General features: G+C 39.5%; 1 protein-coding gene across 4 annotated transcripts in view; it reads left to right on the forward strand.

Moving 5' to 3' along the window:
- The window catches only part of micu3 (mitochondrial calcium uptake family member 3), a 129013-nt gene that overhangs the window by 18254 nt on the left and 88931 nt on the right, over positions 1 to 21828 (forward strand). For all 4 annotated transcript variants that reach the window (XM_033029258.1, XM_033029267.1, XM_033029287.1 and 1 more), the window contains exons 2-4: positions 4333 to 4486; positions 11264 to 11295; positions 13970 to 14048. In XM_033029258.1, coding sequence (XP_032885149.1) covers positions 4333 to 4486; positions 11264 to 11295; positions 13970 to 14048 — 265 coding nt within the window. The remainder of the gene's footprint in view (positions 1 to 4332; positions 4487 to 11263; positions 11296 to 13969; positions 14049 to 21828) is intronic.

A 21828-nucleotide genomic window follows, 5' to 3' on the forward strand; every position in this document is an offset into this window, starting at 1 on the left:
TGAATATGAGCAAGAAACTAATTGTTAATGGTCACATAAGCTATTTTGCCAATGCAATTTTTAAAATTCTATGCTGCTTCCGTTTGTATTGTATTCCAATGCAAACATAAAATTATTTATTTATTGGGTAGCTCTGGATTGATGTTAGGCAATTTTTTCATCATTTACCGTAAGTGGCAAACGTTATCACTTGATGGGTATGTTCACGTGTGATGAAAGGCTAATGTGTTGTACGAAGTAAGATGAAAGATTAAATTGCTTGTTTATTTTCTTGAAGCTTTGTGCAATTGGTTGGCACCTGTTTTCCTTGAATGGTTGTGAATTCTTTATCTGGAACTCAATCAGGTCATCATGAGAAAACCAAATGTGAAACATCTGAGTAAAAATTTAATGGTGTTGGTTCAAGGTAATGTGAGACAATGTATTGGCAGTGAACCTTGCTTTTAGTTAGTTAGTACTTAAGCCAATGATACAGAGCACAACCAATTTATAAGGAACACCCATTGCCGTGTTGTATTTGAATTCATTTGAGCATTTGATTGGACGGAATTGGGGTGCAGACAGGAAAACTTCAAGAATTAAAATGAACTTTAAATTCTGACAAGAATTTTACATTGTTTGGTTAGAAAATGTTACTCTGAATTATTAGACTTAAGTCCAGTAAAGGCTTTAATGATCCTTCCTTGCAGATAATCAGTGTGAAATATTTGGATAAGATGATAAATCAAGCTCCTGTTTTTTATTTCTAATTGATTCAGGATAATATTAAACAGATCCATTCTAATAATTAATGATGATGAAGAAATCCACCCAATATTTTCCTCCTCCAACCAGCATCTCTGAAAAATACATCAATTAACAAGGTAGTCAAAATTGTAACAATTTATGCATTTCAAAGAACTTTATGCTTATAATTTATTCAGAGATACTTATGACGCTTTTAGAGAGTAGTTTAAAAGAACATCTTTATGGACGATTGAAAGAGGTAAAGAGGCTTTAAAGTTTGGAAAGGAATTGCCGGGCTAAGCTGAAGCATAGGTTGCTAATGGTGGACGAATGCAACAGTTGAAGAAGCTGAAACTGTAAGTGGTTTGCAGGAATAGAAGACACATTTGAAACTATGGAAATCGCTTTATAATGTTTTAATACTTTAAGGTAGAACTATTTTCATAAGCTTTTGAATACTTTTTAAGGACAAAGAAGTATTACGTTTTTTTAAGTTGTTTGTACCTCTTAATAAATTGAGAAGGCTCAGATTTGATTGCAGAGATTGCATTCAGTCGTGATAAATGTACACCTGTGTCAACAAATAGGTTTAAATTGCAAATTAGGGAATAGTTCAAGGTAGTTGTGCAGTTGTAATTCTGCTTGTAGCATTACGTAGATACTTGGGTAATGCTGATAACCACAGGTGTGTGACAAATGCTCAAAAGGAAATTGCTGCTGTTATTGTTTATATTCAAGCTTTTGAGCTGGTGCATGATTATCAAGAGGTAAGTAAATTCATGGCAAAGGGTGTTCATTTCCATTTAATGTAGTTTCAGGTTTGTTTTGGTAACATGTGAATTGTTAGATCCTGTGACAAATGAGTATATTTTGCCAAATATTACCTTCCTGAATTTTCGATAGCATGCATTCCTTAGAATTATTGGAAAATGAAAAATAGCACTGAATACATTTCTTCCAAAAAAGTAAAATAAGGCACATGACATCTAGATGTTTAATAATTAGATTTTTTTCCTACAAGATACATTTTTAGTGACTTCTCTACTTGAAACAGTCCTGGCATAGCTGCCCTTGAGAAGCATGGGTACCAACCACCGCAAGATGTACAGTTCATTCACACCTTCCTCCCCCTTGCTGCTCCCCATCCTTCTTCCATGCTGATCACCATTGCCCTCCTCCCATTCTTTCTCTATTATGAAGTGCTCTGAGAATCTGTTTTTTGTGCATATCAACTCCAGCTTCTGGGAGAGCCTGCAGATGACTCAACATAGTGGATTGAATCTCAAACATGCTTCCTGAATCTCCCTCCCTTTGTCTCTCTATCACTTTGTAAAATTGCTTCATTTTCTAAGGTTCTGGAAAACAAAACCTACAACTAATGTCTTAACATAACATTGCCATCTATTCTCTGATATACAGTATGCTTTCTAAACAAAACCATAAATTTCACCTCAATAGATTTTAAAACTTTGTCCAATGCTTTTAATATTATTTTATATCATTTGATGGTAGAAATGAGGAAAAAAATGTCTGTACACTTATAGGTAAACGTGAGGCAGGCAATGATAAAATATCTGTGTGAGTGGAGATTGTTTGAAGATGAAAAAAAGCTGATCATACTAACTGGCACATGAACACGCAAAGGGTCAATTGTTGTGCAGAAACAATTAAGAACACTCGAGGTGGATCTATACACATAAGCTGTGACCCCCCCACACGTCATTTAAAATGGGGATAGACAGCAGATTGGACCACACAGAGAGAGCCTAGCAATTAATATTCGGTGTTAAAGGCCTTTGTTTAGGTGTTTGTTTTGATTGTTAGGATTTCCATTTACTTAATAAAAAACAATTATGGGAACTTGGACAAAAGCTGCACAGTTTCCTGGTAAAATAGTAGCTATTGGATGTCATGCATTTTTATAAAATTAACATTGGAAGAGCTTCTTAAGGGCCTGTCCCCCTCAGGAGACCTAAACAGCAACCTCTGGTGACCTTGCCAGCCACCCAAGGTTTCCATGAGGTCACAGGAGGTTTTTGTCACTCTCCCTAATGGTCGAAAGTGGCTTTAGCGTGGTCGAGGCTTCATCTAGGTTGCTGCTATTTTTTTCATCATGATTAAAACTGGCCTCGACTAAAAATAGGTTGCCGTTTTAAAAATCGATACATTTTTAGTCGCAGGTCTAGTCGAAGCCGGTTTTCTTCATGGTCGTGGAAGGTTTTCAACATGTGCGTGGGAGGTGGTAGGAGGTTGCAGGTCACCTCGACCTTGATTTTTTTTTTTTTTTTTTTTTGGGTGGCGGGGAAGGTCACCAGAGGTTGCTGTTTAGGCTTCCTAAGTGGGACAGGCCCTTTAATCTCCATTTCATGAGACCTTGGTACTGTACTATTGAAATGTTTCAATGAAATGTATATATACATCACATACCAGATTTAAGATATGTAATTCTTGTTTTCAAATACTGATTCTCAGTAATTCTAATGCACTCTAGTTTCATTGCACTCATTGTGTTAGAAAGATCGTTTACGGAATTTGTTACCTTTTATTTGGCAAAATACATTAATTAGACAAAAAAATATTGGTTGTGACAATTGATAAAAAACAGTATAGTGCATTTCCTAAAAACATGAGAAATTAAATCAAGAATGCCAAATACATTCAAAAATAATATACAATTTATTGTTTGCTTAGTTGGTCAACATAAAAAATCATAAGGAATGTTACCCTTTTTCAACTTCCAGAATGTAAATCATCCAGTCATTACATTATTATATTCTATTTATCTCATGAGTTCAGCAGCAGAGTGAATGGTTGGATGCAGTGATATCTGACATCCAGCTCGTCTCAGGCTTCAGCATTCTACCTGGAATTGCTAGTTGTCAGAACAGTTCACTTCAGTGGCCTAGTACAGGAGAGAGTTATGGTTGTGACCGAAGGTAGACAGGTGAGAGTTTACTGCCAGCTATTAGGTTTTGTGGTAGAGAGCATCCCTACTATCCCTTTCATTGAGATCAGTTGAGGTTTATTTGTTTTAATTCTTAGCAATCAATTAAATGTTGCACGTTGTTTAAAAATATCATCTTTTTGATACATCAAACCCAAGTAGCTTGGCATTACATTCTATATATTTTTTCTCATTAATTATATTGTTTACAGTGTACTCTGTTGTGCTGCTGCAAGTAAGAATTTCATTGTTTTATCTGGGACATATGACAATAAAACACTCGTGACTTGACCCTTGAATAGATTATTTCATTATCTAATCATGGCCAGGTCACAGCACTGTTTGTGTGGTTGAAAAGCTCAAATCATTTCCAGCCGTGCTAAACTTCTATAATTTTCTATTAATAAGACTATTGTTATACAACTCAGAAGGAAATGTCATATTGTTGCGTCTTTTATGTGGGTTTTGAAGCAGGAGTGTGCTTTTTGGTTTTGCCTATTCAGGTCCTTCATTTATTTAGGAAATACTATAATTTAAATGGATATGATAAACTGACATGTAATTTTACATGCAAGTGACTTGTACATCATTCTGTGTTGCTCTTACTGTATGAGAAATGCAACAGTCAAACATATAAGACATTTTAATTTTGTATTTTTCAGAATACAATAGAAGAAACTGATTTTGAAGATGTAGAACTGTATGTTTCTTCCCAGGAACAAAGATTTAGACTGTTTACGTCATTGGAATATGATGGGCAACTTTTCATGACCCCACAGGACTTTATTGAATCTGTCACAACAGATGAACCAAGAAGTAAGTATGATTGTGCTGTTAAATTGATTTCATACATGCATTTTTTTAAATGGAAAAGAACCAGCTACTTTGCTGTAGGATGTAGGATAGATTTTAGAGAAGTGTGAATATAATCAAACATTGCTAAAGGTGACATAATTTACCCCAAGGCATATCGACTGGGGGAGGAGAATAGGGTCTAGGGCTGAAGATTTGTGGCAGGGTTTAGAAAAATGATAAAATGAAAATTAAAGGAGTTCTAAAGTGTTTCTAGTGAACTTTAATTTTCATTTCTAGCTGGATCCTGTTTTTGGAGAAGAAAGTGTAGGATAAAGTAGGATAAATTACTGTAAAGTAGGATGTAGGATACATTTTAATGCAAGAGCATCTGCTTAAAATGGTCAGATCTATCTTTAAATATAGATCTATCCAACAGTAAAATCAAAAGGTAAAAAATATCCATCCAAAACATTCAGCTGACTTCAGTGATTTGAAGAGAGATCATACGGGTTGAGTGAAAACATTGTCTAAGAATGCAGTGAATGAGCAATGCCAGGCCCTGAAGGTACGTTTACTTTGGATATGAATAAGCAGTTTCCCTGTGAGGAGAAATTAAGAGGCATCCAAAGCTGGTACTCCCAGGATAATGAACAAATTCAAGGTTTAATTAAAATAAGAACAAATGTTTTAGAGCAAATATTAGGAATAGACACACAAGGAAAATCAACACATAAATAGAGAGTACAGGAGAAATTGGAAGAACATTACATGAAAGATAAAGGGTTTGGTAATATCAAAGGAAATATACATTATTTTTTAATTTGCAAATTTATGGTGAAAAGAATGGTGACTAAAAGTAAATCCTATGAACGTAGAAGGCAGGGTATGATCTTTATCAAGAAACTGTGGAATAGCCTGGTTGGGTCTTTCAGAGTATTGAGGCTTATGACACCAGATATTGCCTATATTACATCCTCAGGTGGTCAGCAGTGCTATCCATGAGATTACAACTTTGGCTTTTCAACAACACAGAATTTGGTTAAATTTACTTCCCCATATTGAACCAAATTCTCACCTTGGTGAGGATTAGGATTTCCAGCCACTTCCAACTCCAAATTACTGCATTTGTGCATGGACTTTCATGTAGAATTTATTCTAATTACAAATAACTTGTTTACACATGTCAACTATCAGCACTTCTTGTGATCAGTAACTTTATGGAAGCTCAATCAAGGTAACTGTTTGCTTGTCAAAGTTACCGTCTACACTCTACAGTATAGACCTGCTGTGTGGAAGATAGAAAGTTTAGTTTAGTTTATTGTCAGGTGTACCGAGGTACAGCAAAAAGCATTTGTTGTGTGCTATCCAGTCAACAGAAGGACAATACATGATTACAATCGAACCATATACAGTGTATAGATATGTGATAAGGGAATAATATTTAGTGCAAGATAAAGCCAGCAAAGTCCAATCAAGGAAAGTCTGATGGTCACCAAAGAGGTAGATAATAGTTCAGCACTGCTCTCTGGTTGTGGTAGAATGATTATGTTGCCTAATCACAGCTGGGAAGAAACTGTCCCTGAATCTGTGCGTCTTCACACTTCTATACCTCAGGTGTGGTCAGTTTACCGCCAAAAGATTTGGTGTGACACTGGATGAAAGTTTAAATAAATTACATTGGAAGGGGAGGTTATGAAGAGTGGAAAATGTGGAATTAAATATAAATTAGCACTGCTGCCTCATAGTTCTCCCTGTGATCATGTGACTATCCGCACATCCCAAAGGCATGCTGGCAGGTTAATTGACTGCTGTAAATTGCAACCTAGTATGCATAATATGCATCAGTGACAGCAGAATGAAAATAGGAGGATGTGAGAGACAATTTTTGGGGCCAAATTTCATTCACATTATTAGTAAGTAGCAACCCTTTGGCACTGACTGAAAAGTTTGAACCAAGTAATTGCTGAAGATTCAGTTCTGAGGGTGCATTTGCCAACCCAGAGGTTTTTTTAAATACCCTTTGTTATGAGGCCTCTTCCCATTGTTGCACACACCCTGCGTACAGAGGAATTGACTGCATGCTATTAGACATGGCTGTGCATGGCGATGCATGGCTGCCCAGCCAGCAGCTGTCTGTCTCTTCATCTTTTATTTTTTATTTTAGTTAGTTAAGTGTTTTGTTTGGAGGTCTAGACTTTTTTAAGTGGGGGGGGGGGGGGGGGAAACTACCTTTCAGGGTCCCTACCTGGTTGGAGAGGCAGCTTTTCTCCGGGCTGCAGCTTTGACCTGTCCTCGCGGCCTACCAGCGGGCCTGGAGCGGCGTTTCCTGTCGGGGACCACCCAGAACCTCGGCTTCGGCGACGGCACAGCGCTGGAGCGCTATCGCGGAGCGGGCGATGCCTTGCCCGGGTCGCCGCGCTGGAGCTCCGATGAGCTGAGGATTGCTGGGGAAAACATCGCGGAGCTGCGGGACTGTGGAGCGACCAGCTGCGGGCGGCGGCGCCGAACTTTACACCGGGAGCCTGGGATCTCTAGATGAGATCGCCAGTTGTGGAGCTCCAACCGGCGCGGCCTTGTTGGCTTCGGAAGCCGCGGCCTCCAGTGCGGAAGCGGCCGTTCCAGGGTTCCCATGCCGCTGGGAGGACTCTCCCGACGCCGGAGCAACATCACCCGGCGAGAACGGCCTGGAACATCGGGCCTCCGTAGAGGCAACTGTGGAGGCCTCAATGGGCCCGACTATGGATGAACTGGGGTTGGGGACTGGACTTTGTGCCTTCCCTCATGGTGGGAGCCATTGTGGGGGAATGTTCTTTGTATTTAAGACTCTTATTGGTGTTATGTCTGTATTCTTTTTTTTTTGTGTGCTGCAAAATGGCAAAAAGCATTTCACTTCACTACACCTGGGTGTATGTGAATGTGACTAATAAAATACCTTTGATACCTTTGACACTAATCTTGCTTTGTTTAGGTTCTTGCAAGATCCTAACTCTGAAGATATGATGCACCTCATGAAATTTATGGCTTTATGTCCTGGTCATAATAAAACTCTAGATATGTACATAGCAAATCTAATTGTGTGAAGTACATTGATTATAGGCAATTATAGTCAATGGGAGCATTGTTAGTTTATTATCTTGCTCCATAAAGAAAACAATACTTTAGATATGGTAATAACTCTAATACTTGTGTAAACCTTTTTTTAATTTCAAGCTAATAAAATATCAATTTCAAATTTGTGATTTCCATTAAAATTAGTTGTAGTTTTAATTTTGTTTTTCACTTACTTCTGTTGCAAAGTGTAATTTTTTTGACCCACAGTGCCCTCCATAATGTTTGAGACAAAGACGCATCATTTATTTATTTGCCTCTGTACTCCACAATTTGAGATTTGTAATATAAAAAATCACATGTGGTTAAAGTACCCGTTGTCCGATTTTAATAAAGGCCATTTTTATACATTTTGGTTTCACCATGTAGAGATTACAGCAGTGTTCATACATAGTCCCGTCTCCCCTCCCCCCCCCCCCATTTCAGTGCACCATAATGTTTGAGATACAGCAATGTCATGTTTTGTATTTTGTTGCATATCCTTTGCATGCAATGACTGCTTGAAGTCTGCAATTCATGGACATCACCAGTTGCAGGGTGTCTTCTCTGGTGATGCTCTGCCAGGCCGGTATTGCAGCCATCTTTAACTTATGCTTGTTTTGGGGGCTAGTCCCCTTCAGTTTTCTCTTCAGCATATAAAAGACATGCTCAATTGGGTTCAGATCGGGTGATTGACTTGGCCACTCAAGAATTGACCATTTTTTAGCTTTGAAAAACTCCTTTGTTGCTTTAGCAGTATGTTTGGGATCATTGTCTTGCTGTAGAATGAACCGCCAGCCAATGAGTTTTCAGACATTTGTTTGAACGAGCAGATAGGATGTGAATGTACACTTCAGAATTCATTATGCTACTACCATCAGCAGTTGTATCATCAATGACGATGAGTGAGCCAGCACCAGCAGCCATACATGCCCAGGCCATAACGGGGGAAGAACTATCAATCAGCTGTAATTTCTACATGGTGAAACCAAAATGTATATAAATACCAGTTAATAAAATCTGACAATGTGCACTTTAACCACGTGTGATTTTTCTTTCTATTACAAATCTCAAATTGTGACGTACAGAGGAAAATAAATAAATGATGGGTGTTTGTCCCAAACATTATGGAGGGCACTGTAGGTATATTTAAAAGTAACTCTTTTGACTGGATCAATTTGAATCCATTTAGATGCTGTGTTAAATAAATATCCGGACAGCTTTACTGTTTGAGATCTGTTCTTTTTTATTTCTGAATAGTCTGTTTTTAATGTATTTTGTGGTCGATGTGGATTTTATAAAGGGATTCTGTCAACTTTAATTCTGTCGTTTTTGTTCTAAACAGAATGAAATTTGAATTAAATAAAATGAAAAACATGTATAAATTTAGAGTTCTCAATGAATCTAAATTAGCTAAATTAAGATAATTATGAGTTTTATATGTTTAGAAATTGTAGTGCACCCAAAACAGCAAACTAATACAACATTCTGCAGGGGCCCTTTTGCTGGTTTTTGACAGAATTATTCTGTTGCACACCTCACCTTTCAGAGGCCTTTCATTCTGGGTGGACCAAGATTGCATACAGTTCACCTCAAAGTTAACTCTCCATTTCCCTCTATAGATGCTGCCTGACCAGTTGAATTCCTCCAGCAGCTCTTTTTAGTCCAGATTCCAACATCTAGAGTCTCTTGTGTTTTCATTTGATTTCTCTCACCTTTGTATCACAGAGTGACTCTTCTGTGCCCTGGTTCAACTGGCTCCTACAACATCCTCAATTCCTCCGTCTCCACCTCATCTGCTCCCAAGATGAGGCTTTCCATTCTAGGACATCCGAGATGTCCATCTTTAGTAAATGTGGACAGCTCCTTAACCGATTGGTTCACTCAACCCACCCCACCGAAACCACACCTGCCCCAGATACATTTTACAACAACTGCAGGAGATGTAACACCTGTTCCTTTTTCTCCTCCCATGCCTCATCTGGGGACCCCAGCAATCTTTCCAAGTGAAACGGGTTCACATGCACGTCTTCTAACCTCATCTACTGCAGCTGATGTCCCCAATGTGGCCTTCTGTAGATCAGCGAGACCAATGCAGACTCGGCAACCGTTTCATCGAACACTTTGGCTTGGTCCTCCAAGGCCTGCTGGATCTCCTGACTGCTAACAATTTTAACTCCTATTCCCATTCTAACTTGTCTGCCTTGGTTCTCCTTTATTGCCAGAGTGAGTCTGTGGGTATTATGGAGGAACAGCACCTCGTATTCTGCTTGGGTAGTTTTCAACCCAACAGTATGAAAATTTAATTCTCCAATTTTAGGAAATACTTACAAATACCTCCCCATCTATTTCTCTCCCACACTCCCCCTTTAGCCCCACCCCTCTCCATGTCCCACCTGGATTCTCCCACCTGTTTCTCCCACACACCCCTCTCCTTCGATCCACATTCCCTTCTCTGGCTTCACAATTTGCAAGTTTCCAATCCCTCTATCTCAGTTATTTAATTTCTGGCCTATGTTACAACCATCTGCCTATCAAAAACCACCTTCGCCTGTGTCCACCAATCACCTTCCATGCTTTGTCCTGCGTCTATTTCTCCAATCTTTTGTTCCTCCCACCCCCTCCCCTACAATCAGTCTGAAGAACGGTCGTGATCCAAAACATCACCTATATTTCCCAGAAATGCTGCTTGACCTACTGAGTTATTCCAGCACTTTGTCCTTTTTTGGAAACCAAGATCTGCAGTTCTTTGTTTCCACTAAATAATCCTTCCTTACATGTTTTACTGCGATGTATACCAATTTGGATTTTCACAAAACAGACCAGATGTTTTTCAAATGCATGAGTTGAAATTTTGTGCAAAATTCTGCTTGTATCCTTATTTGAAGCTAGCTTCATTGACACATAATCTCTATTCCTGTTAATTGCGTGTTAGCACCTCATCTACATTGACTTCAGGTAATCAGGTAGTGCTTCGATTTTTAAATTATTTTCCTTGTTTTCAAATCTCTCTGTGGCCTATATCGACTCTCTGACTCTGTCTCATTTCATAGTAATAGAGAGGTACAACAGGGAAACCAGTCCTTGCACCACTGAGCATGTCCTGCCCCCATTTATATTTATGGTTTGTTAATCCCTTTGCATTCTCCCTACATTCTCGTCCCTTCCACCAAATTTTACAGTGGCTAATTAACCTATCAACCCGCACATCTTTAGGATGTAATAGCAAATAGAACGAACGAAACGCACAGCGAGAACATGCAAATTCCATGCAAACAACACCCGAGGTCAGGACTGAACATGGGTTGAACTCCTCTTGTCCACCCACTGTTCAAGATGCCAGCACCACCATCCACCACCCCCTCCCCCCCACCCTATCCCAAATCCTAGTCATTGGTGTAGGTTTGATTGCAGATATGACATTTTTTGCCGACCCAATTAGTGTTGTTCTTTTACAGGGAACAATTTCATTTCGTTTTATAGGATTTTGTAGACTTTTCAATGCTATCTCACTAATCAGTAAAACCAATCTATCACAATGTATGTTACAACTCAGTGTAATCATAATCATAAATTAGCACACTTTTTTTGTGCTCAAATGTAAATGTAAAAATTCTACTAACCATTGATATTATTTTCCAATTTTAATGTGCGGATACTGGTATAATCCTTATAGTTAACACAAGTTAAGAAACAATTCTTGTTTTGCAGGGTTGAAGCCTCGGAGATCACTCTCAAGGCAGGTGAGTGATCTTGAGACAATGGGACCAATCTTCACTTCTGGTTGAACCTGTAAACTGGCCATCAAACCAAGTTCTCGCACCATAACAAACAACCGTTACTTACTATGGCTATAAATGACTACCAAGTTTTTTTTTTCTAATACCTTTATCTACATAAAATATGACACTATGCAGATTCCAAACACAAAAACAGTAATAGATCTTGAATTTTGATCAACATTACAAAGAGCTTCAAGCGTCTTTTTACAGGAAATACAACTAATTTGTGTTTAGCTGGCTGTATGATGTATCAAATTAAAATAAAAGTAAGAGTAGAAATAAAAACCTGCAGATGTTGGTTAATACACAAAATGACAAAAGTGCTGGAGTAACTTCAGTCTGAAGGAGGGTCTCAACTCGAAACGTCATCTATGTTCTCCAGAGATGCTGCCTGACCTGCTGAGTTACTCAAGCACTTTGTCTTTTTGTAAAATAAAAGTAAGTTTGTCAAAAGATAAGAAAGAACAAAGTAAATTCAAAGTATATTGAAGAATTTAAACTTTTTCAGTGCCTCTTCAGAAACTGCAATTTTACTGTATAATATTTTTATTGATTTAAAATTGGTTTAAAACTTGTAAATGGTGGAGATCATTGCATAGTCGCAGAAGTCAAATACAGAATATTTCATCATCTTGCTGACAATGTTAAATATTATGTTGTCTATAGGTTAGATGTAAACAAAAAATTGAAATAAATTCACCCCCAAGTAAGCAAAATATATGTTGATCATGAAGGGGTGCTGACATGATAGGTGGGGAAGATGTTTCCTCTTAGGGGAGAATCTAGAATTAGAGGTCGTTTAAGAAAAGTTCAGCTCTGAAGACAGATACGGTGATTTTCTTTTTCTTTCAGAATGTCACGAGTCCTTGGAACTCTTCTTAAAAGGGAGGTGCAAACAGAGTTTTTCAATATTTTTTATGCCAGTCAGGTTGATTCCGAAAAACAATGTGAAAGACTAATGAGGGTAGGCAAGAATGTTTAGTCAAAGTCAAAATCTGATTTGCTGTTATCTTATTAAATGGTTACTGTGATCTTTTTTGGAACATAAGGGGCTGAATGGTCTATACCTGCTCCAATTCAAATATTTGTATATTAATAAACTACTTAAATCCTCTATACAATACTAACAAGTGTGGTTGATATATTTTGGGAAGTCAAAGAGGCTTATGCAGGGCATATGCAATAAATAGCAGGGCATTAACAAATGTTGATAAACAGAGGGACTTCATGTCCTTACTTCCCTGAAAGAAGCAATGCAGCTGGATAGGGTGATGAATAAGATAAATGGCATGCTTGCCTTCAACTGGTCATGGCTGGTCAACTGCACTTGGAGTATTGTGTGCAGATTTGGTTGTACACTGTATCACCATAAGAAGAATATGGTTACATTGGAGAGAGTGCAGGGGGGGTTCTCCAGAATGTTGCCTGGATCTGAGGATTTTAGTTACTGAGAAAGATTGGATAGGCCTGACTTGTTTTCCCTGGAGTGAAAGACTGAGCAGTGAGCTGATTGAGGCACATAAAATAATAAGAAGCATAAACAGGGCAGACTCTTTTCCCCATGATAAGGGTATTAAAACTAGTGGCATATGTCTAAGAAAAGAAGGAGTTTCAAAGGGTATATGAGGGGAATTTTATTTTACACACAGAGAGTGGTCAATATCTGGATATTATTGCCAGGGAAGGTTGTGAAATCAGATACACACATTTAAGAGACACTACGCAGGCACAGAAAGGCAAGGCAGAGAAAGACATGAGGTTATGTAGGCAAATGGAAGTAGTGTAGCTAGGCAAAAAATGTCACCATGGATATGGTGGGCAAAGGGGCTTCAATGACTCTGCATGCACATCCACATTTAGTGTTGTCCAAGATTGATATTATCAAAATTACCACAGAAATTAAAGTTATTTATACTCAGCAACTGCAAAAGGTATTTCTGTAGTTATTTTGCTATTAATGCAAAAACTAGTGGATTGAATACATTTTTTTTTTTTAAATTGTATCAGTTTTGTGTGCGTATTTGGCCTTTGTTCATTTGTCCCAGTGCTTTAATCACCTTCAATTTCATTTTTCTATTCTCTCTCGGCTTGCCTCCCATTCATAAGCCATTGTAAACCTCGGCTCATTCCATGTTTAAGGTGGTGGTGTATAATTCTAATTGTTGTGTATTAAATCCTGCTTGTTCCCATCTCTGTTATCCCCCACCAGCATTCCACAGCATTAAACACCTTCAATCTGGTCTTCCATTCACCACTATTGATGACCTTGCATCCTAAACTTCAATTTTATAATCTCATAATTTAATTCCTATTTGTCATTCTCTTCCTCTACTTTTAAGACACTTCTTAAATCTGAAATTAAAAGATAAATGCTGGCAATGTTCAACAGGTCAGGCTGCATCTACAGATAAAGAAACAGTTAGCACTTCAGGTTGATGTACCTGTCATCAGAACTCCTATAATCACAAAACCCAATTGTTCAATTGGGATCATAAAATTGTTGTGTAGTAATGCAATTGGCATCCTTACAAAAATATTCTAGAAACTATTTGGGCATGTAAATAAATGATTATCTTAAAAACATTTTTGAAGAAGTTTCTTCACAAAATATGTTATTTCCGAATGTAATTTGCAGGATTTAGAAAATATGCTTACAGAAACTCCACCAGTATGGAAGGGCTCTTCAAGATTCTTTAGAACTTTGCGTGATAAAGGTCAGTAAAATTTACTTGATGAATTTTTATCACTTTGTTATTCATTGTGAATTCATATCTGTGGTGACTTGTGACCCATGGTAACAAGATTTACCATCAACCTAAGATGCTTATGATCTAAAAAGCAAAAATTGCAGATACTGGAAATATGAATTAAAAATACAAATTGCTGCAACTTCTGCTCTTGAAGAAGGGTCATTGATATAAATTATTAACTGTGATTTCTCTCTGCAAATACTGTCTGACTGGCTGAGTAGTTCTGGAATTTTATATTTTTATTTACATTTTATAACAATTACAATTTTAACAATTACAACATTCAACAATGGTAGATTTGCACTACTATTTGGGTAGCATGTCATCTATCGACACATCATAGGACACCTGGAGAGAAACAACATCCTCAGTCATACTCAATATGGTTTCTGGGCTGGAAGGTCATGTGAATCCCAGCTGATAACTACCATTCACCAAATCTTCAGCTCTGTGGAAGAAACCAAACAATTGGACGCAGTGGTGCTAGATTTTGCAAAAGCTTATGACACCAGAGGCTTCTTCACCGTCGCAAATACTTTGGTGTAGAGGGTTCACTTCACTCCTGGATAACTAGCTTTTTAACTGACGGAGCAGTCAGTTGTAGTCCAGGGAACATCCTCATAGCCAGCCTATGTCGACTGGCGTACCACAGGGCACTGTGCTGGGACCACTGCTGTTTTTAGTCTACATTAATAATCTTCCTGATAACATCATATCTAAGGTCTGCCTCTTCACCGACGATCGTGTGGTTTATTGACCGATCAAGTCTCATGATGATTGCCTGATGCTTCAAAAAGATCTGCGCTCATTGGAGACATGGGATAAGAAATGGCAAATGATGTTCAAACCAGAAAAATTTTATGTCGTGTTTTACTAGGAAACCTAAACCAATCCATCATTACTATACACTCTCTGGACATCAGCTAGAGGCAGTTTCTAGTCATAAATACTTAGGAGTTACTTTGTCTGAAAACACGAAATGGAACAAGCATGTGGAAGGGGCAACAGCCAAAGCCAGCAGTCATCGTCTTTCTACGTTGCAATTTGCAAAATGCACCCAAAGAAGTTAAGATCCAAGCATATAAAAGCCTTGTATGTCCACATGTTGAATATGGCTGCTCCGTGTGGGATCCTTTCACTCAAGGGAACATCAATAAGATCCAGACTCTGCAAAACAGAGCAGCAAGGTTCAAATCTAACCGACAAGTGGCAGAGCCCAATCTCCAGCATGATAAAGGACCTTAAACTTCATCCACCTACTACTCGTCGCAAGTTCATCAGGCTGACAACATTCCACAAGATCAAGAATACCACTATTGATTTAAAGATGTAGGACACCATCCAGTTAACCCAAGCACCCATAGGCACGTCAACCAGAAGCTACCAACTTGGAAATTATTTCATTCTGCACGGCACTTCATTAGCACTTTCTAATTCAATTTTATTCAAAACAGCAAGGGATTGGAATATCCTACCAGCCAGCATCAGAGATCTCCAAAACATCAACACATACAAAGATGCACTCCAAAAGCATCCCCATCTCGACTAGCACTTCCACCACCATCATAGTGCTGAGTGATGCTCTGCCTAGAGCTGTTCAGCCTACTACATCCAGATCCAGATCCAGCACAGGTCTTATTATAATTCCATTAAAGTTCACGGCATTTAAATTGAACTCTACTTATATTTTCAACACAAGATGGGGCGGCGCATCAATCGAGTTGCTGTCTTATAGCGCCAGAGACCCGGGTTCGATCCTGACTATGGGTGCTGTCTATATGGAGTGTGTACATTCTCCCCGTGACGTGCATGGGTTTTCACCGAGATCTTCAGTTTCCTCCACACTCTAAAGACGCACAGATTTGCAGGTTAATTGGCTTGGTATAAATATAAATTGTCCCTAGTGTGTGTAGGATAGTGTTAATGTGCAGGGATTGCTGGTCGTTGCAGACTAAATGGGCCGAAGGACCTGTTTCTGCGCTGTAGTTCTAAACTAAAAACTAAACCAAGAAGCAGTGATAGGAGCTAAGAGCGAAGATTTATTTTTAAAAGGAAAGACTTGAATTGTGGGACATCGTTCTCTTACACTAGAGAAATTTAATATAGCTAGAATTCTTTACTTTCTGATTAAGAGTTAGGAGAAATTTTGTGCCATGTTTTAAGACAGCATTCCATCAAGCACAATATTAAACTGTAACCATTTTTTAGTTGCTCACAATCTTAATTTTGTCACACATCAAAATATGATAGCATTTGTACTGCACCACACTGCATGCTGTCCAATAAAATTGCACATTATTTTTTTTTTAAGAATATAAAAATAGTACAGCACAGGAACAGGTCCATTGGCTCTCTCATGATGTCTGTCATGCATGATGCCATGTTAAACTAATCCCCTCTGCTTACATATGATCCATCACCCTCCATTTAAAGCATATCCATGTGACTATCTAAAAGCTTGTTAAACACTTCTACCATATCTGAAATTTCCATCCCTAACTGCTGACTATGCCTCTCATAATTTTTTTTAAACTTCAGTCAGTTCTCCCCTCAGCCTCTGATGCCCTGGAGAAAACAATCCGATGAAGGCAAGCATAACATACGCCACCTTTATCACAATCTTTTTGCATTACTACTTTCAAGTATTTCAAGATTGACTGGCAATTAATTCTAAAAGGGTTGACGGTGGATATGCAATGGAAGACATTTAAAGACTGCATGGATGAACTACAAAAATTGTTCATCCCAGTTTGGCAAAAGAATAAATCAGGGAAGGTAGTGCATCCGTGGATAACAAGGGAAATCAGGGATAGTATCAAAGCGAAGGATGATGCGTACAAATTAGCCAGAAAAAGCAGCATACCAGAGAACTGGGAGAAATTCAGAGACCAGCAAAGGAGGACAAAGGGCTTAATTAGGAAAGGAAAAATAGATTATGAAAGAAAACTGGCAGGGAACATAAAAACTGACTGCAAAAGTTTTTATAGATATGTGAAAAGAAAGAGATTAGTTAAAACAAATGTAGGTCCCTTGCAGTCAGAGAAAGGTGAGTTGATCATGGGGAACAAGGATATGGCGGACCAATTGAATAACTACTTTGGTTCCGTCTTCACTAAGGAAGACATAAATAATCTGCCGGAAATAGAAGGGGACTGCGGGTCAAAGGAGTTGGAGGAATTGAGTGAAATCCAGGTTAGTCGGGAAGTGGTGTTAGGTAAATTGAATGGATTAAAGGCCGATAAATCCCCAGGGCCAGATAGGCTGCATCCCAGAGTACTTAAGGAAGTAGCTCCAGAAATAGTGAATGCATTAGTAATAATCTTTCAAAACTCTTTAGATTCTGGAGTAGTTCCTGAGGATTGGCGGGTAGCAAACGTAACCCCACTTTTTAAGAAGGGAGGGAGAGAGAAAACGGGGAATTACAGACCAGTTAGTCTAACATCGGTAGTGGGGAAACTGCTAGAGTCAGTTATTAAAGATGGGATAGCAGCACATTTGGAAAGTGGTGAAATCATTGGACAAAGTCAGCATGGATTTACGAAAGGTAAATCATGTCTGACGAATCTTATAGAATTTTTCGGGGATGTAACTAGTAACGTGGATAGGGGAGAACCAGTGGATGTGGTGTATCTAGACTTCCAGAAGGCTTTCGACAAGGTCCCACATAAGAGATTAGTATACAAACTTAAAGCACACGGCATTGGGGGTTCAGTATTGATGTGGATAGAGAACTGGCTGGCAAACAGGAAGCAAAGAGTAGGAGTAAACGGGTCCTTTTCACAATGGCGGGCAGTGACTAGTGGGGTACCGCAAGGCTCAGTGCTGGGACCCCAGCTATTCACAATATATATTAATGATCTGGATGAGGGAATTGAAGGCAATATCTCCAAGTTTGCGGATGACACTAAGCTGGGGGGCAGTGTTAGCTGTGAGGAGGGTGCTAGGAGACTGCAAGGTGACTTGGATAGGCTGGGTGAGTGGGCAAATGTTTGGCAGATGCAGTATAATGTGGATAAATGTGAGGTTATCCATTTTGGTGGCAAAAACAGGAAAGCAGACTATTATCTAAATGGTTGCCGATTAGGAAAAGGGGAGATGCAGCGAGACCTGGGTGTCATGGTACACCAGTCATTGAAAATAGGCATGCAGGTGCAGCAGGCAGTGAAGAAAGCGAATGGTATGTTAGCTTTCATAGCAAAAGGATTTGAGTATAGGAGCAGGGAGGTTCTACTGCAGTTGTACAGGGTCTTGGTGAGACCACACCTGGAGTATTGCGTACAGTTTTGGTCTCCAAATCTGAGGAAGGACATTATTGCCATAGAGGGAGTGCAGAGAAGGTTCACCAGACTGATTCCTGGGATGTCAGGACTGTCTTATGAAGAAAGATTGGATAGACTTGGTTTATACTCTCTAGAATTTAGGAGATTGAGAGGGGATCTTATAGAAACTTACAAAATTCTTAGGGGGTTGGACAGGCTAGATGCAGGAAGATTGTTCCCGATGTTGGGGAAGTCCAGGACAAGGGGTCACAGTTTAAGGATAAGGGGGAAATCCTTTAAAACCGAGATGAGAAAAACTTTTTTCACACAGAGAGTGGTGAATCTCTGGAACTCTCTGCCACAGAGGGTAGTTGAGGCCAGTTGATTGGCTATATTTAAGAGGGAGTTAGATGTGGCCCTTGTGGCTAAGGGGATCAGAGGGTATGGAGAGAAGGCAGGTACGGGATACTGAGTTGGATGATCAGCCATGATCATATTGAATGGCGGCGCAGGCTCGAAGGGCCGAATGGCCTACTCCTGCACCTAATTTCTATGTTTCTAAGTAGCTATGGATTCAGACCTCAAGACCCCCCTGTATATCAATGCTCTTAAGGGTCCTTACATTAACTGTATACTTTCCCTTTATACTTGATCTCCCAAAGTGCAGCACCTCACACTTACTTGGATTAAACTCAATCTGTCATTTCCCCACCCATGTCTGTAACTGATCTATATCCAGCTGTATCCATTGACAGCCTTCTTTGCTGCCTGCGACTCTACCAATTTTTGTGCCACCAGCAAACCAACCCATCAACATTTTTGTCCTCTGTCATTTATACGTATCACAAACAACCGGTCCTTGCACAGACAACTGCAGAACATCACTAGTCACAGATCTCCCACTAGAATAATACCCTTCCACCACTATTCTCTGCCTTCTATGGGGAAAACCAGTTCTGATTCTAACGTACCAAATCACTGTGGATCCCATGCTTCTTGATCTTCTCTATTAGACTACCATGAGGGAGCTTGCCAAATGCCTTCCTAAAGTCCATGTAGGCAGCATCCACTGCCATATTCATATACAATCATTTTATTACCTCCTCAAAAAGCTCAATCAAATTCGTAAGACATGACCTGCCGTGGAGAAAACCATGCTGATTGTCCCTAATTAACCAATTCACTTACAAAAATCAAGTAAACTATCTATAAGAATCCTCTCCAAGAGTTTCCCTACCACTTACATTATGTTAGGCTCACTAGCCTACAATTTCCTGGATTTATTCCTATTTTCCTTTTTAAACAAAGGGACAATAATGTCTACTCTCCAGGCCTCTGGGACCTCGCCTGTGATTCGAGAGGATATAAAGAACTTTGTCAAGCCCCTAGCAATCTCCTTTATTGTCTCTCTCTTCAGATGTATCCACCTTAATAGCCGATCAAATAAAAGTTATTTTGTACATTTGTTTCCTTAGGTCAAGAGTGTTTCATTGTCATATGTCCCAGATAGAACAATACTTACTTACAGCAGCACAACAGAAAATGTAAACATAGTACACTGTAAACAATATAATAAATGAGCGGGAAAAAAAAGTATTACTGCAGTGATGTTAGTTGCCTTCACGAATCTGTGTAGTTAGTGGTAAAACTAGTTATGTAGGGAATTCCAGAATTCTTACTCTGTGCCAATGAAGGAACATTGGTATATTTCCACAATGGCAAAACATGTGACTTAAATATGGTAGAGTTCTCATGGATGTGCTCTTTATCAGATCTGTAGAAATTTAGAGATGTTGCATAGAAACATAGAAAATAGGTGCAGGAGTAGGCCATTCGGCCCTTCGAGCCTGCACCGCCATTCAATATGATCATGGCTGATCATCCAATTCAGTATCCTGTACCTGCCTTCCCTCCATACCCCCTGATCCCTTTAGCCACAAGGGCCACATCTAACTCCATCTTCAATATAGCCAATGAACTGGCCTCAACTATCTGTGGCAAAGAATTCCACAGATTCACCACTCTGTGTGAAAAAAAGTTTTTCTCATCTCGGTCCTAAAAGACTTCCCCCTTATCCTTAAACTGTGACCCCTTGTTCTGGACTTCCCCAACATCGGGAACAATCTTCCTGCATCTAGCCTGTCCAACCACTTAAGAATTTTGTAAATTTCTATAATATCACCCCTCAATCTTCTATGACCCCCCCCCCCCCCCCCTCATGGAAGCAGGTCCTTTGGCCCAACAAGTCGACGCTGTGCATTGATCACCTGATCACGTTAGTTCTATGTTATCACACTTTTGCATTCACTCCCTACACTCTAGGGGCAATTTACAGTGGCCAATTAACCTACAAATGCACATGTGTTTGGGATGTGGGAGGAAACCGAAGCACCCGGTGGAAATCCATGTGGTCACAGGATGAATGTGCAAACTCCATCAGACAGCATCAGCGGTCGGGTTCGAATCCGGTTCTCTGGCACTGTAAGGCAGCAGCTCTACCAGTTGTGCCACTATGGCACTATTTGGGAGGTACTATCAAAGATGCCTTGGTGTACACCGAAGAGACAGTGTGTCAGTGATGGTGATATTCTGTCATTCAAGTAAACACTAATCCAGAGCACTACAGCCACAATGCTTTTAAGATCCATATCCTGTAGTAACCAGTGTGCTTAGTTATTTATTTATAAAGTATTAATTGTGTTCAATGTAACTAAATCTTGGTATACCTGATGGAAATCTTATTGAGATCATGAAATTTACCTCATGATCTCAAAATCCCCTCATCTGAAAATTTGATTTATTATTTCCTGAGTTTTTTTACTAAGTGTTCACCAATCTGACATCTTTTTAAAATCTAACGTGCTGAAGCGAGCTGGATGACGTCACAATGCCTCTGCTCATCGCGGCAAGCTGTGCAAAATTTTCAACACGCAGCCCCACTGTTTTCCACGAGCTGCGAGTTACATGGCCCAGCCGCCCTCCCCCCCCCCCTCAAGCTCTCTCTGCCCCCCTCTCTCTGCCCCCCACACTCAATTTCTACCCCCTCCTTCTCCCTCTCCACCCTCCTCCCCCTCCCCCTCCCTCTCCACCCGCCCCCTTCTCTAGCCGCGCCAGTGCAGTTGGGGGTTATGAGTGAGTGGATAGGGCGGGGGATGGGGTAAAAGGAGCGAATTAATTATATTAATATAATCAGGGGGGGGGTTAGTGTGTGTAGGGGTGGTTAGTGTGTGTGACGTCGAAGGCCTCCCCCCCCCCCCCCCCCCCGGCAACCGCGCGTTGAGGGGACGGGACCCAACGGGTCCCCCATGGTCTAGTTAGTTTTAAAATTTGGGCAAGATAAACGTGAAACAAATTGCCTACATATGAAGAAAAAGTAATTAACTATAAAATAACTTTAATTATTATCAAAAGCCATACCATTGCTTGAGACTTGTAACTAAATGATCAAAACAATTTCTATTGGAAAAATAGCTTAACCAACTGAA

The sequence above is a fragment of the Amblyraja radiata genome, chromosome 1 (genome assembly GCF_010909765.2).
Source record: "Amblyraja radiata isolate CabotCenter1 chromosome 1, sAmbRad1.1.pri, whole genome shotgun sequence".
NCBI lineage: Eukaryota > Metazoa > Chordata > Chondrichthyes > Rajiformes > Rajidae > Amblyraja > Amblyraja radiata.